The sequence below is a fragment of the Mandrillus leucophaeus genome, unplaced genomic scaffold (genome assembly GCF_000951045.1).
Source record: "Mandrillus leucophaeus isolate KB7577 unplaced genomic scaffold, Mleu.le_1.0 Scaffold844, whole genome shotgun sequence".
Taxonomy (NCBI): domain Eukaryota; kingdom Metazoa; phylum Chordata; class Mammalia; order Primates; family Cercopithecidae; genus Mandrillus; species Mandrillus leucophaeus.
Window position 1 is genome coordinate 401,825 of NW_012109186.1, and position 15,087 is coordinate 416,911.

At 41.3% G+C, this 15,087-nt stretch overlaps 1 protein-coding gene across 1 annotated transcript in view; it reads left to right on the plus strand.

The window, feature by feature from the left end:
• MAGT1 (magnesium transporter 1) overlaps nucleotides 1-15,087 on the plus strand; it is a 64,839-nt gene that overhangs the window by 29,647 nt on the left and 20,105 nt on the right. The window contains exons 4-7 of the mRNA XM_011968462.1: nucleotides 4,576-4,716; nucleotides 5,197-5,337; nucleotides 6,482-6,571; nucleotides 8,105-8,168. Coding sequence (XP_011823852.1) covers nucleotides 4,576-4,716; nucleotides 5,197-5,337; nucleotides 6,482-6,571; nucleotides 8,105-8,168 — 436 coding nt within the window. The remainder of the gene's footprint in view (nucleotides 1-4,575; nucleotides 4,717-5,196; nucleotides 5,338-6,481; nucleotides 6,572-8,104; nucleotides 8,169-15,087) is intronic.

Here is a 15,087-nt window from a genome sequence, read left to right on the forward strand (position 1 = left end):
ACCGCGCCCGGTGTTTACCATTTTTTTAATGTACAGGTCAGTAGTGTTAGGTACATTCGCATTGTTGTACAGCCAATCTCCAGAATTCTTTCATCTTCCAAAACTGAAACTTTATAGCTATTAAACAACTTCATTTCCCCACTCCCCCAGTCCCTGACAACCACCATTCTACTTTCTGTCTCTGAATTTGACTGCACTAGGTACCTAATATAAGTGGAATTATATAGTATTTTTCTACTTGTGACTAGCTTATTTCACTTAGCATTATATCCTCAATGTTCATCCATGTTATAGCATGTGTCAGAACTTCCTTTTCAAAGCTGAATAATATTGTATTGTATGTGTACACCTTATTTTGTCTACCCATACATCTATCAGTGAATACCTAGGTTGCTTCCAGTTTTTGGCTATTGTGAATAATACTGCTATGAACATGAGTGTTCAAATAATCTCTTCAAGACCCTGCTTTCAGTTCTTTTGGTTATATACTTAGAAGTAGAATTGCTAGATCATATGGTAATTCTATTTTTACTCTTTTGGGGAACCTCCATGCTGTTTTCCGTAGCAGATACACCATTTTACTTTTCCACCAATGGTGCACAAGAGTTCTAGTTTCTCCACATGCTCGCAACCACTTGTTCTTTTCTGGGGTTTTTTGTTCATTTGTTTTGGATAATAGCCATCTTAATGAGTGTGAGGTGGTATCTCATTGTGGTTGTGGTTTTTATTTCCATAATGATTAGTAATATTGAACATCTTTTCATGTGTTTGTTGGCCATTTGTATGTCTTCTTTGGAGAGACGTCAAGTTCTTTGCCCATTGTGTGTGTGTGTGGCTTTTCTTTTCTTTTCTTTTTTTTTTTTTCTTTGAGACAGAGTTTCACTTTTGTTGCCCAGGCTGGAGTGCAATGGTGCGATCTCGGCTCACCGTAACCTCCACCTCCCAGGTTCAAGCGATTCTCCTGCCTCGGCCTCCCGAGTTGCTGGGATTACAGGCATGCGTCACCATGCCCAGCTACTTTTCTCGTATTTTTAGTAGAGACGGGGTTTCTCCATGTTGGTCAGGCTGGTCGCAGACTCCCGACCTCAGGTGATCCACCCACCTCGGCCTCCCAAAGTGCTGGGATTACAGGCATGAGCCACTGTGCCCACCCGTGTTGCCCATTTTTTAAATCAAGTTGTTTTTTGTTGTTGAGTTGTAGGAGGTCTTTATATATTCTAAATTTTGATGTTGTTTTTATTTTGTTTTTGTTTGTTTGTTTTTTGAGACAGAGTCTCACTGTGTCACCCAGGCTGGAGCGCAGTGGCACAATCTTGGCTCCCTGCAACCTCTGCCTCCCGGGTTCAAGCAATTCTCGTGTCTCAGCCACCTAAGTAGTTGGAATTACAGGCATGCGCCACCACACCTGGCTATTTTTTGTATTTTTAGTAGAGACATGGTTTCGCCATGTTAGCGAGACTGGTCTCAAACTCCTGGCCTCAAGTGATAGACCTGCCTTGGCCTCCCAAATGCTAGGATTACAGGCATGAGCCACCATGCCCAGACTATTCTGAATACTAACTCCTTATTAGATAAATGATTTGCAGATAATTCCTCCCATTCCACAGGTTTTCTTTTTACTCTGTTGATTGTGTCATTGGGCTACAAGATATTTTCAGGTCGGGCATGGTGACTCATGCCTGTAATCCCAGCACTTTGGGAGGCTGAGGCAGGAAGATCACTTGCGGTCATGAGTTCAAGACCACCTTGGCCAACATGGCAAAACCTTGTCTCTACTAAAAATACAAAAAAAAAAAAAAAGGTAGCTGGGCATCATGGTGCATGCCTGTAATCCCAGCTACTTGGGAGGGTAAGGCAGGAAGATCGCTTGAACCCAGGAAGCAGAGGTTGTGGTGAGCCAAGACTGCACCAGTGCACTCCAGCCTGGACAACAGAGTGAGACTCCTTCTCAAACAAAAGAAAAAAAAGATGTTTTCGGATTAACTAAGTTGTTGTAAAGATATTTTATTAGTAAGTAGGGAAGCACAAATTAATAGTATGATAATGATAAAGTACAGCCTTCATTCATCAGATCAACTTTTGGCAAGTATGTAGGGAAATGGATACATTACTGCATTGTTAGGTAGAAATATATCTTGGCACAGCCACTTTGGAGGGCAATTTGGCTATATCCATTTTTTTTTTTTTTTTAAGCCAGAATCTTACTCTGTCACCCAGGCTGGAATGCAGTGGCACGATCACGGCTCTCTGCAACCTCTGCCTCCCAGGTTCAAGTGATTCTTTTGCCTCAGCCTCCTGAGTAACTAGGGTTACAGGCACCCACCACCATGCCCAGCTATTTTTTGTATTTTTAGTAGAGATGGGGTTTTACCATGTTGGCCAGACTGGTCTCAAACTCCTGACCTCAAGTGATCCACCTGCCTTGGCCTCCCAAAGTGCTGGGATTGCAGGCGTGAGCCACCTTGCCTGGCCACTATATGAATTTAATTAAAAAATATTTATATCCTATGACCTAACAATCCCATTGCTAGGAATCACTTTCACATGGGTATAGGGAGATATGTGCAAGGATGTTCACTGCAACATTATTTTTAGTTGGTAAAAAGGAAAACAACTAGAAAAATGCCATTAATATGATACCATTTATGTTAAAACAGAAAGCAATGTTATATGTTTTCTGGTAGTATAAACACCAGATTATTAACATATTAATAAATTCAAAAAGATCTGGAAATGGTAACTGTGGCTGCCAGAATGCACTAGAATTGGTCCTTATAACCATATAATGTTTTTAAAAATAGTTTTTACAAGATAAATGTGTTTATATGTTGTTACTTAGTTTTTATTTTTTATTTGTTTATTTATTTATTTAGAGACAAGAGTCTAGCTCTGTCGCCCAGGCTGGAGTGCAGTGACACAATCTCAGCTCACTGCAACTTCCGCCTCCCGGGTTCAAGCAATTCTCCTGCCTCAGCCTCCCGAGTAACTGGGATTACAGGTGCCCACCACCACGCCCAGCTAATTTTTTTATTTTTAGTACAGATGGGGTTTCACTGTCTTGGTCAGGCTGGTCTCGAACTCCTGACCTCATGATCCACCCACCTCAGCCTCCCAGAGTGCTGGGATTATAAGCATGAGCCACCGTGCCCGGCCAGTTTTTATTTTTTTATACACATTTTCAAAAATGTAAAGGTGGTGTAACTAAACAAATATTGAAGAAAGAGTTTGACCTAAAATTTGGGCAGCATTTGGTAGACTGAACATTGTGTAAGATTTGGTTCTTAGCTTTGCAATCACAGAAATTGAATTTTAACAGGATAACCAGAATTTATTTACCTCTAGGGATTTTGTGCCTACTGACCGAGGCATATCAATCTATGGCCATTGGTAACGGAAGGAGTTATCTATTAATTCATTAATTTACCATATTATACAGGCAAAGAGACCAAAATAATGATAAGCAGTAGTCAGTACATGCTCTCACCTTATGGGAAAGTCTGAAAACTTACTGTTAGAAGGATTTTAACTAAAGAAATCAAAGCATGGGAGTTGGATTATTTTATTAGCTGAGATTTTAAAATTATAATTGTAAGGCCGGGCACGGTGGCTTATGCTTATAAACCCAGCACTTTGGGAGGCTGAGGCCGGTGGATCATTTGCAGTCAGGAGTTCAACACCAGCCTGGCCAACATGGTGAACCCCTGTCTCTACTAAAAATACAAAAATTAGCTGGGTGTGGTGGTGCACACCTGTAATCCCAGCTCCTTGGGAGGCTGAGGCAGGAGAATCGCTTGAACCTGGGAGGCACAGGTTGCAGTGAACCAAGATCATGCCACTGCACTTCAGCTTGGGCAACAGAGTGAGACTCCATCTCATAAATAAATAAATATTGTTTTGTGCAAGCCAATCTCTATAAGATTGTCACCAACCTGGGTAACAGAGTGAGACTCCGTCTCAAAAAAGTAAAAAATGATATAATGCAGATTGAGAGGGTTATGGTTTCTTTACCTTAATGTTTACAGTGTTGTCGTCTCAAATATATCATGATGTCATGATGGAGAATAGAGAAATGTGATGCTCATCAGTAAACATTTATGAACCTTTTTGGAATTGACTATTTCTGCATGTAGCCTCCATTTTGTATTGTTTTTCACTGCCGTTTTAGAGCATTATTTTATTATCTTGGTTCCTCCAGATTGAGAATGCACTCTATTTGGAGCTTACTAAGCTACATAAGATTATTTTAGTGCTCATAAATGTATTCATTTTGCATAATCTCTGAACAGATTAAAATATCTGTGGTATGGCAAAGTTTCCATTCTAGTGGAGTAAAATATAGGTTTCTTAGCTAGGAATGTATATTCGGTGAGTAGTGGGTAATGCTTAAGGTCACAGGCAGCTTTGTTTTTAAAGCCTGCTCCACCACTTACCGCTTTCCTTGGGTGAACCAAATCACTTAACCTACCTAAACCCAGGCCTCCTCGTCTTTGTAAAATGCCTAAATTTCACGATGTTAACTGCAATTAAGATTATTTTCCTGATAATGTATATTTTCATGGGCTCCTTTTTATTCAGCTAAACATGAATTCAGCTCCAACTTTCATCAACTTTCCGGCAAAAGGGAAACCCAAACGGGGTGATACATATGAGTTACAGGTGCGGGGTTTTTCAGCTGAGCAGATTGCCCGGTGGATCGCTGACAGAACTGATGTCAATGTAAGTTTCCCAACTTTGTAGACTGTTTCTTGGCCATTATCCCCTTTGAATCTTACTGGGAGGCCCTAATTAGTCTTGTCCCCATATCACTGAGGTGGCACTAGTTTGTCAGTCCCTTCATAAGTAGCATTGAACAGAATTATCTTGATGAATGAGTGAAATTGCAAAACACTCTCTGTTACCCTATTCAACATGGAAACCACTCTTTCGATCTTCTTAAGTCCGTGGGTTATCTAGTTGCACCTGGCGAATCCTTCTTAATCTAAAAGATGTTATGTTGTGGTTAAATAGAATATTGTACCTATTCTGTCCTATTTTAGGTTACATTATAGACTATTTTGATTGGGATAAAATAAAAAGAATCATTTTTCTGAAAGTAACCACACTAATTTTGATTGCTTTCACTTCAGATTTTATTTTGACCCATATAACTAGTAAAAAATTTTATACTTTAACATGTTTTTCTCTCCTTTCCATTAGATTAGAGTGATTAGACCCCCAAATTATGCTGGTCCCCTTATGTTGGGATTGCTTTTGGCTGTTATTGGTGGACTTGTGTATCTTCGAAGAAGCAATATGGAATTTCTCTTTAATAAAACTGGATGGGCTTTTGCAGCTTTGGTGAGTGAATTTTAGAAGACAAAAAATTATTTGAATAAAACTAATAATGTATTTTTAGATAAACTTTTATTTATATGAGAAGTAGCATTTTATTTCTTACCTGAGGAAAATAGTTTTATGTATTTTTATTTTCTGTCTTAAAATCATTTTGTTTCATTCATTATCTCATTAGGATGGCCAGAACTTCAAGGAACTGATTATACCTGTCTTTTATTCAACCTAAATGACAGACTGTCATCTCTATGAAAATCTCTAGTTGTTCTGGAAATATTATTCTTTTTTTTTCTGAGACGGAGTCTTGGTCTGTCGCCCAGGCTGGAGTGCAGTGGTGCCATCTCGGCTCACTGCAACCTCTGCTTCCTGGGCTCAAGCGATTCTCCTGCCTCAGCCTCTCTCGAGTAGCTGGGATTACAGGTGCGTGCCACCACGCCCAGATAATTTTTTTGTATTTTTAGTACAGACGGGGTTTCATCCTGTTGGCCAGGCTGGTCTTGAACTCCTGGCCTCAGGTGCTCTGCCCACCTTGGCCTCCCAAAGTGCTGGGGTTACAGGCATGAGCCACCATGTCCAGCCTGAAAATATTACTCTAAAACGCCTTTTCACTGTTCAATTTTGAAACTTGTGTCTGCATAGTTATAATTTTTAAATAGTGTTTTCCTGGTCTGGCACGGTGGCTCACGCCTATAATCCCAGCACTTTGGGAGGCTGAGGCGGGCGGATCACAAGGTCAAGAGACCGAGATGAACCTGGCCAACATGGTGAAACCCTCTGTACTAAAAATACAAAAATTAGCTGGGCGTGGTGGCGTGCATCTGTAGTCCCAGCTACTCGGGAAGCTGAGGCAGGAGAATCGCTTAAACTTGGGAGGTGGAGGTTGCATTGAGCCGAGATCGTGCCACTACACTCCAGCCTGCCGACAGAGTGAGACTGCATCTCAAAAAATATATATATGTATATGGTGTTTTCCTTTGAAGTATTACCGAATTGTGATCCTTGGGATGAAATATAAGCCTTAATCAATAAATCATTTATCTGCAAAAAATTCTATATCTTATCTAAACAGATGCACATTTTCATATTCCTATTATCTAATCAAGACAAGGACAGTTTGACCATGAATATTTTATTATTTTTTGTTTCCTAGTGTTTTGTGCTTGCTATGACATCTGGTCAAATGTGGAACCATATAAGAGGACCACCATATGCCCATAAGAATCCCCACACAGGACATGTGGTAAGGGAAGTCTGGGATTTCTTTCCTTTTGTAGACCAAAGTTAACTCAATGATTATTACATTGTGAGAACAGTGCCAGCATATGAAGGAGCTGGATTTAGTCTTCACTTTTCAGTCTCTCTGTGTTAACAAGCTTCCATCACTGATAAGACCATGCAGTGCTTTTTTTTTTTTTTTTTTGAGACGGAGTTTCGCTCTTGTTGCCCAGGCTGGAGTGCAATGGCATAATCTCGACTCACTGCACCCTCCACCTCCCTGGTTCAAGTAATTCTCCTGCCTCAGCCTCCTGAGTAGCTGGGATTACAGGCATGCGCCACCACGCCCAGCTAATTTTGTATTTTTAGTAGAGACAGGGTTTCTCCATGTTGGTCAGGCTGGTCTCAAACTCCCAACCTCAGGTGATCCACCTGCCTCAGCCTCCCAAAGTGCTGGGAATATAGGCCTGCAGGCATGAGCCACTGCACCCGGCCGCAGTGCTTTTAAAAGTGGGAAATTCCTTTCCCATTTGGTGAATCCTTCTAACCAAGCTGGCTAAGAATGAAAGACAGCCTTCAACTAAATAGAAAATTTGATCAAGTACCTGAGCATCCTCTGTTTCTAAGCACTGTGCTAAGTGTTATTAAATATAGTGATAAACAAGAAAAACATGATCCCTGTCTTCATGGAGCCTACATTATTGTACCTCATGGTCTTGTACACTTAAATACTAGTTTTCCCACCCAGGTGCAGTGTTTTGCATTTGTAGTCCCAGCTACTTGGGAGGCTGAGGCAGGAGGATGACTTGAATCCAGGAGTTCTAGCCCAGCCTGAACAACATAGCAAGATCCATCTCCTTTTAAAAAAAAAAAAAAAAACAAGGCCAGATGTGGTGACTAATACCTGTAATCCTGGCACTTTGGGAGACTGAGGCAGGAGGACCACTTGAGGCCAGGAGTTCAAGACCAACTTGGGCAGCATAGTGAGATGCCATCTCTATGAAAAACAAAAAAGAAAAGAGAAAAACAACTAGTTTTCTGACATATTCTATTGTTGAAAATGTAAGTACAATATCCAAGCATTTGGGAGGCTGAGGTGGGAGGATTGCTTGAGCCCAGGAGTTTGAGACCAGCCTGGCCAACATAGCAAGATCTCATTTCTAATAAAAATTTAAAAATTAGTTGAGCAGGCATGGTGGTACATACTTGTAGTCCCATCTACTTGGGATGCTGAGGCAGGAGGATCGCCGGAGTCAGGACTTTGGGGTTGCAATGAGCTATGATCATGCTACTGCACTCCAGCCTGGGCAGCAGAGCAAGACCTTGTCTCAAAAATAAACATAGTGTTAGTACAATGAAAAGACAAATAGAGAAGAGATAATACAAAAATAGTTTTATAGTAACCAAACTTACTGATGAATGCCAGAGACCCAGAGTATGTCACATGGTTTATCAGGTGAATTAATAATTTCATAGTTTAAAATATCCCGTTTTAGGGTTAGCATACCAACATTTAACGTATACCTAAAGATTCCATTTTGTCTGTTTTCCCTCCTAGAATTATATCCATGGAAGCAGTCAAGCCCAGTTTGTAGCTGAAACACACATTGTTCTTCTGTTCAGTATCCTTTTACAATAAGTCTTTCTTACTGTATTTTGTCTGTTTTCTCACAGTCTAGTATTCTCTCTACAGCATTCGGCTGGGGCTGTTCTCTTAATGCAGGTCACGATATCCTTTGAAAATCATTACTGTGTCATCCTCTCCAGCCCAAAAAACTAAAGACTACTAGGAACAAATCTGTAGTCTGATAGGGCCAGGTTTATTGGCTTATTAATACAAGGACGACTGTACATTAGAAGAACCATGGAACATCTTAACAAAGAAAAGATAGAGTTGTAATAGGTTTTGGGAGAATAGTGGAGTTTATGTGAAATTTAAACAAAGCATTGTTTTGATAGGCTAAAAGCAGTGTAAGACTGTGTAAAGGGGTCAGCATCAGGTCTGAACTGTGAAGCAGACCCAGGGTTCTGTTTTCTTGGAAACTACAAAGTTAACATAAATGTGGAATTTTTGTCTTCAAAAACAACTTCTTTGAAGCTCTATACCTTGGTTGTAAATTGAGGCTACTTAGAAATTATACTTGTAAATTGAGTGACTTAGATCTGCCAAGCAAGAATATTTCATTTTTACTCACATAATTGCAAGAAGTCTATTTAAAGACCAATATTTCTCAGTAAGAAAACAGTAGTTACTCAGAGATGGGGGATGTTTTGACATTTTACAGCTGAAGTGTGTGCTAGGGAAAAATTCTTCCTGTGGACTTTGCAGCTGCTTTATGTGTGTGTTGTTCCATCCTCTTGAATGACAGGGAATATTTTTACTTTCTTGGCCTGAGCTAATTTTTATTTTCTTACATCTAAAAGTGGATGCCTCTGTAAGCTGCAAAGACAGGTAAAAGCAATGTCAGATAAGTAAGAATCTAAATTTCATAATATTGCTAAACATAGTTTACCCACCTGAATACATAAGCACTGACTGGAACAAATCAATAAGGCGAACAAATGTAATGTTCCTGGAATTGTGCTTCTCAGCCAGGGTGTCCTGACATTGATATACTAGAATCAGCTGGGCGTGGTGGCTCACACCTGTAATCCTAGCACTTTGGGAGGCTGTGATAGGTAGATTGCTTGAGCCCTGGAGTTTAAGACCAGCCTGGGCAACATGGCAAAACCTCATCTCTACAAAACAATGCACACAAGAAAATTAGCCAAGTATGGTGATGCATGCCTATGGTCCCAGCTACCAGGGAGGCTGAGGTGGGAGGATCGCTTGAGCCCAGGAGGTCAAGGCAACAGTGAGCCGATATCACACCACTGCACTCCAGCCTGGATGACACAGTGAAACCCTGTCTCTAATAAAAAGAAAAAAAAAAATGAAAATTAAATATATATTTTTTCTGATTGCAAAAGGAATACAGATTAAAGAAAATTTAGAAAATACAAATAAGTATAAAGAAAAAAATTCAAAATCACTGAAAATTCTGTTTTTAGTAAATGTTTGTGTATGTCTTTCCCAGTTTTATTATACTATGTTGATGATTAGAGATTTTAAGGAAAACATTCTAAAAAAAAATTAAGCTTTTGATTTTAACTGATTTTAATTGAAGGATATTTGGGAAAATATTCTTATGCACCGTGGAAAATATACTTACTGCTTAACATCCAGCCCAAACCTAGGAGAGTTAATCTATTCAACCATGAAATGGTGAGCTGAAAGATTAACAATATATACCTAGTCCATATGAGAAGAAAGAAGACTGAGACCAGGCGCGGTGGCTCATGCTGTAATCCCAGCACTTTGGGAGGCCAAGGCAGGTAGATCACCTGAGATCAGGAGTTCGAGACCAGCCTGGCCAACATGATGAAACCCCATCTCTACTAAAAATACAAAAAAAATTTGCTGGCCGGGTGCGGTGGCTCACACCTGTAATCCCAGCACTTTGGAAGGCCGAGGCAGGCAGATCACAAGGTCAGGAGATCGAGACCATCCTGGCTAACACGGTGAAACCCCATCTCTACTAAAAATACAAAAAATTAGCCGGGCGTGGTGGTGGGCGCCTGTAGTCCCAGCTACTCGGGAGGCTGAGGCAGGAGAATGGTGAGTAGCTTAAACCCGGGAGGCGGAGCTTGCAGTGAGTGGAGATCTGGCCACTGCACTCCAGCCTGGGCGACAGAGCAAGACTCCGTCTCAAAAAAAAAAAAAAAAAATTGCTGAACCCACTGGTGGCGGGTGCCTGTAATCCCAGTTACTCAGGAGGCTGAGGCAGGAGAATCTCTTGAACCTGGGAGGCGGGGGTTGAAGTGAGCAGAGATTGTGTGATTGCTCTCCAGCCTGGGCAATAAGAGTGAAACTCCATCTCAGGGGGTAAAAAAAGACTGAAAGAAAAATATTACCCAAACTTTATTTTTTTAATCCTGAAATTTACTTGAAAATGTTCGTTTATGGACTGGGCTTGGTGGCTCACGCCTGTAATCCCAGCACTCTGGGAGGTGGAGGCAGGCAGATCGTTTGAGGTCAGGAATTTGAGGCCAGCCTGGCCGACATGGTGAAAGCCCGTCTCTACCAAAAATACAAAACTTAGCCAGGCGGCCAGGCGTGCTGCCTCACACCTGTAATCCCAGCACTTTGGGAGGCCGAGGCAGGCAGATCACCTGAGATCAGGAGTTCAAGACCAGCCTGGCCAACGTGGTGAAACCCTGTCTCTATTAAAAATACAAAAATTAGCTGGGCATGGTGGTGTACGCCTGTAATCCCAGCTACTGGGGAGGCTGAGGCCAGAGAATTGCTTGAACCTGGGAGGCAGAAGTTGCAGTGAGCCGAGATGGTGCCACTGCACTCCAGCCTGGATGACAGAGTGAGACTGTCTCAAAAGAAAAAAAAAGAAAGAAAATGTTCATTCATAGTTTGATGAATTCAGCCTGACCAACATGGCGAAACCTCATCTCCACAAGAAATACAAAAATTAGCCAGGAACGGTGGTGTGCACCTGTAATTCCATCTACTCAGGAGGCTGAGGCATGGGAATTGCTTGAACCCAGGTTGCAGTAAGCCAAGACTGCCACTGCACTCCAGCCTGGGCAACAGAGTGAGACTGTCTCAAAGGGAAAAAAAAGAACAGAAAAGTATGGTTTGATGGACTAACAAATTATTGGTTTGATGGATTAACAAATTATTACACCTTGGAAATTTTCCGGATCTTGAATCAATTTGTCTCACTAGTACTTTGAAATTGAATAATGGAGCAAAAGAGCAATTAAAATTGTAAAATATTAATTAGTTGATTTGGGTTTTGTTCGCCTTTTAGCTTTGTCTTAAACTTTTAAATATATAAGAAGTTTAAGAAATTAGAAAATTGTCATTTTACCTCTCCCTAAAGATTGAGCATTAGCCTAAGGTTTCGTATACATTTGGAACAGATTGCAAGCCTGTTGGGATATAGAATGTCTTGTGTTTGGTTATTAGGATGCAAAAAGTGAACTTTTTTCAGGGTCAGACATATATACAGATTGTAAGACAGTGACTTAAGTGCTGTGTACCAGAAATAGTGAGAAAATGAATAATTTTGTCAGAAGTAAGGAATATTAGGGAAGGCTTAACCACTCCCCAATCCCCTTTTTTTTTTGAGTGGAGTCTCGCTCTGTTGCCCCGACTGGAGTGCAGTGGCACCATCTTGGTTCACTGCAACCTCCACCTCCTGGATTCAAGCGATCCTCCTGCCTCAGCCTCCCGAGTACCTGGGATTACAGACGTGTACCACCACGCCTGACCCCTCTTTCTTTTTTATTTATTTATTTAGTTAGTTTTTTGTTTTGAGACGGAGTCACACTGTGTTGCCCAGGGTGGAGTGCAGTGGCATGATCCCAGCTCACTGCAACCTCCACCTCCTGGGTTCTAGCGATCCTCCTGCCTCAGCCTCCTGAGTAGCTGGGATTACAGGCGTGCACCACCAAACCCGGCTAATTTCTTTATTTTTAGTAGAGACAGGGTTTCACCAGGTTGGCCAGGCTGGTCTTGAACTCCTGACCTCAGGTGATCCACCCGCCTCGGCCTCCCAAAGTGCTGGCATTTCAGGCGTGAGCCACCGCACCCGGCCCCCACTTTCTTTTAAAGTAAATATGAAACCTCAAGACCAGTAACATTGTTTACAGCTTCCAGGTTGATAAGAATTAATAGACTGAGGCCACCTCTCAGTAGTAGTTATGATTTTGGAAAATATTCACATGTTTATTATTAGTTTAATGTTGTACAATTTATTGCATGATTAATAAAGCAGACTATATAATCAGTTGCCTGATCTAAGCAACCTTTAAAATTACATTTTAAGTGTTGCAATTATACAGAAAAGTTTACAAAAGTTTACAGTTTGATGAATTTCCTTTTTTGTTTGTTTGGTTTTTTTTGTTTGTTTTTGAGATGGAGTCTTGCTCTGTTGCCCAGGCTAGAGTGCAATGGTGTGATCCCAGCTTACTGCAACCTCCACTTCCCAGGTTCAAGCGATTCTCCTGCCTCTGCCTCTGGAGTAGCTAGAATTACAGGCACCTGCCACCACGCCTGGCTAAGTTTTTTTGGTATTTTTAGTAGAGACGGGGTTTTACCATGTTGACCAGGCTGGTTTCGAACTCCTGAGCTCTACTGATCCGCCCGCCTCGGCCTCCCAAAGTGCAAGGATTACAGGCGTGAGCCACGATGCCCAGCCCAGTTTGATGAATTTTCGCAGAATGAACACACTTATGTAACCAGAACTCACATCAATAAATAAAATTTTACCCACATCTCAGAGCATTCTCCATCATCACTCCTCCTGATTGCCACCTTCCCACCCAGAAGTAACTGCTATCCTGACTGCTAACACTATGGGTTTATTTTACCTATTTTTGTTAACTTACATAAATGGAATCCTACAGGACTGGGTGTGGTGGCTCATGCCTGTAATCCCAGCACTTTGGGAGGCCGAGTTGGGCAGATCACCTGAGGCCAGGAGTTCGAGACCAGCCTGGCCAACATGGCGAAACCCTTTCTCTAGTAAAAAAAAAAATACATAAATTAACTGAGTGTGGTGCTGCATGCCTGTAGTCCCAACTACTTGGGAGGCTGAGGCAGGAGGGTGGCTCAAGTCCAGGAGGTGGAGGTTGCAGTGAGCTGAGATCGCACTACTGCACTCCAGCCTGGCTGATAGAGCCAGACCTAGTCTCAAATACAAAAAAAAAAAAAAGAAAGAAAGAAAGAAAGCAAACACAGTAAATGGAATCCCACAATAAATGTATTTGGATTTTTTAATTATTATTATTTTTTAAGAGATTTAAAGAGGTTGTGTTGCCCAGGCTGGAGTGCAGTGGAGTCACCATAGCTTGCTGTAACCTCAACCTCCCAGAATCAAGCAGTCCTCCCACATCAGCCTCCCAAGTAGCTGGGACTATAGGTGTGCACTACTGCACCTAGCTAATTTTTGTATTTTTTCTAGAGACGGAGTCTCGCCCTGTCATCCATCCTGGTCTCAATCTCCTGGGCTCAAACAATCCTTGTACCTTGGCCTCCTGAATTTTTAAAATAAAGTAGCAGTATGGAAAATGTTCACCTTTAACCTGAAACCTTAATGGTATCACGTTTACTTTTGCATATTCTCTTGCATTCATTTCTGTATGAATGTTTCATGGTAAGGGTGTTCATGTTTTATACTTATAGACATGTTTTGCATGGAGTTTGCTATCTTAATATAAGCATTTTCTATGTTGTATGGCCTTTATATTTATAAAAATACATAAAAATTACAAAGAAATCTGAAAATACAAAGAAAAAGAAAAGTAGTCAATATTCTTAATATTTATATAATGGATATATCATATCCATGTTGCCCAGGCTGGTCTTGAACTCCTGACCTCAGGTGATCCACCCGCCTTGGCCTCCCAAACTGCTAGAATTACAAGCGTGAGCCACCACACCTGGCCTTCTAGTAGCTTTTAATAGCCTAGTTGTTGTTTGTTAATGGAATACTGTCTCTATTTCTGCTCAGTTCTCCTGGAGTAACATTTAATCAGGACTGTGTAATATATGTATTTCATTGTTTGTATTCCTCACTAGAGTGTAATCTTCATGGTAGGATCTTTATTTTGTTCAAGTTTTTATTTCTAACACTTTATAGTGCCTGCCATATAGTAGGCAGTGTTAGTAAAAATTTAAAGATGCAATAAATGAAATAAAACAGTATACACTGAAGTGCATCATAGCTGTTGACAGCTAAGAAGAGTACACAAAAGACCAATGGAAAGCTCATTCAAAGCAAAAGCACATAAACCATGATACAAAGACAAGCTTTCCCCAGAACAAGTCTCGATCATTAATCAGAGAGTACCTAGTAATCAAAGCCTATAGAAATGATCAATCTTTGGCCGGGCATGGTGGCCCATGCCTGTAACCCCAGTACTTTGAGAAGCCGAGGTGAGTGGATCACCTGTGGTCAGGAGTTCGAGACCAGCCCGGCCAACATGGCGAAACCCAGTCTCTACTCAAAATACAAAAATTAGCCAGGCGTGGTGGCATGCGCCTATAATCCCAGCTACTCGGGAGGCGGAGGAAGGAGAATTTATTGAACCCGGGAGGCAGAGGTTTCAGTGAGCCGAGATGGTGCCACTGCACCCCAGCCTGAGTGACAGAGCAAAACTCCAAAAAAAAAAAAAAAAAAAGAGAGAGAGAGAGAAAGAAAGGAAAGAAAGAAAGAATCAGTCTTTACACAAACTTGCAGATAAATAACTCAGAAAAAATTGCTAGAGAAGAGACTTGGCTGAATAACAGAAAACATGATGAATGGGCATCATCCCTAACAAGAGGCTATTGAAGAAAGAATGCAAGATGGGGCACAGGCACATTGGTTCACGCCTGTAATTCCAGCACTTTGGGAGGCCGAGGCTGGAGAATTGCTTGAGCCCAGGAGTTTGAGACCAGCCTGGGCAACATAGTGAGACCCCGTCTCTACAAAAAAAAAA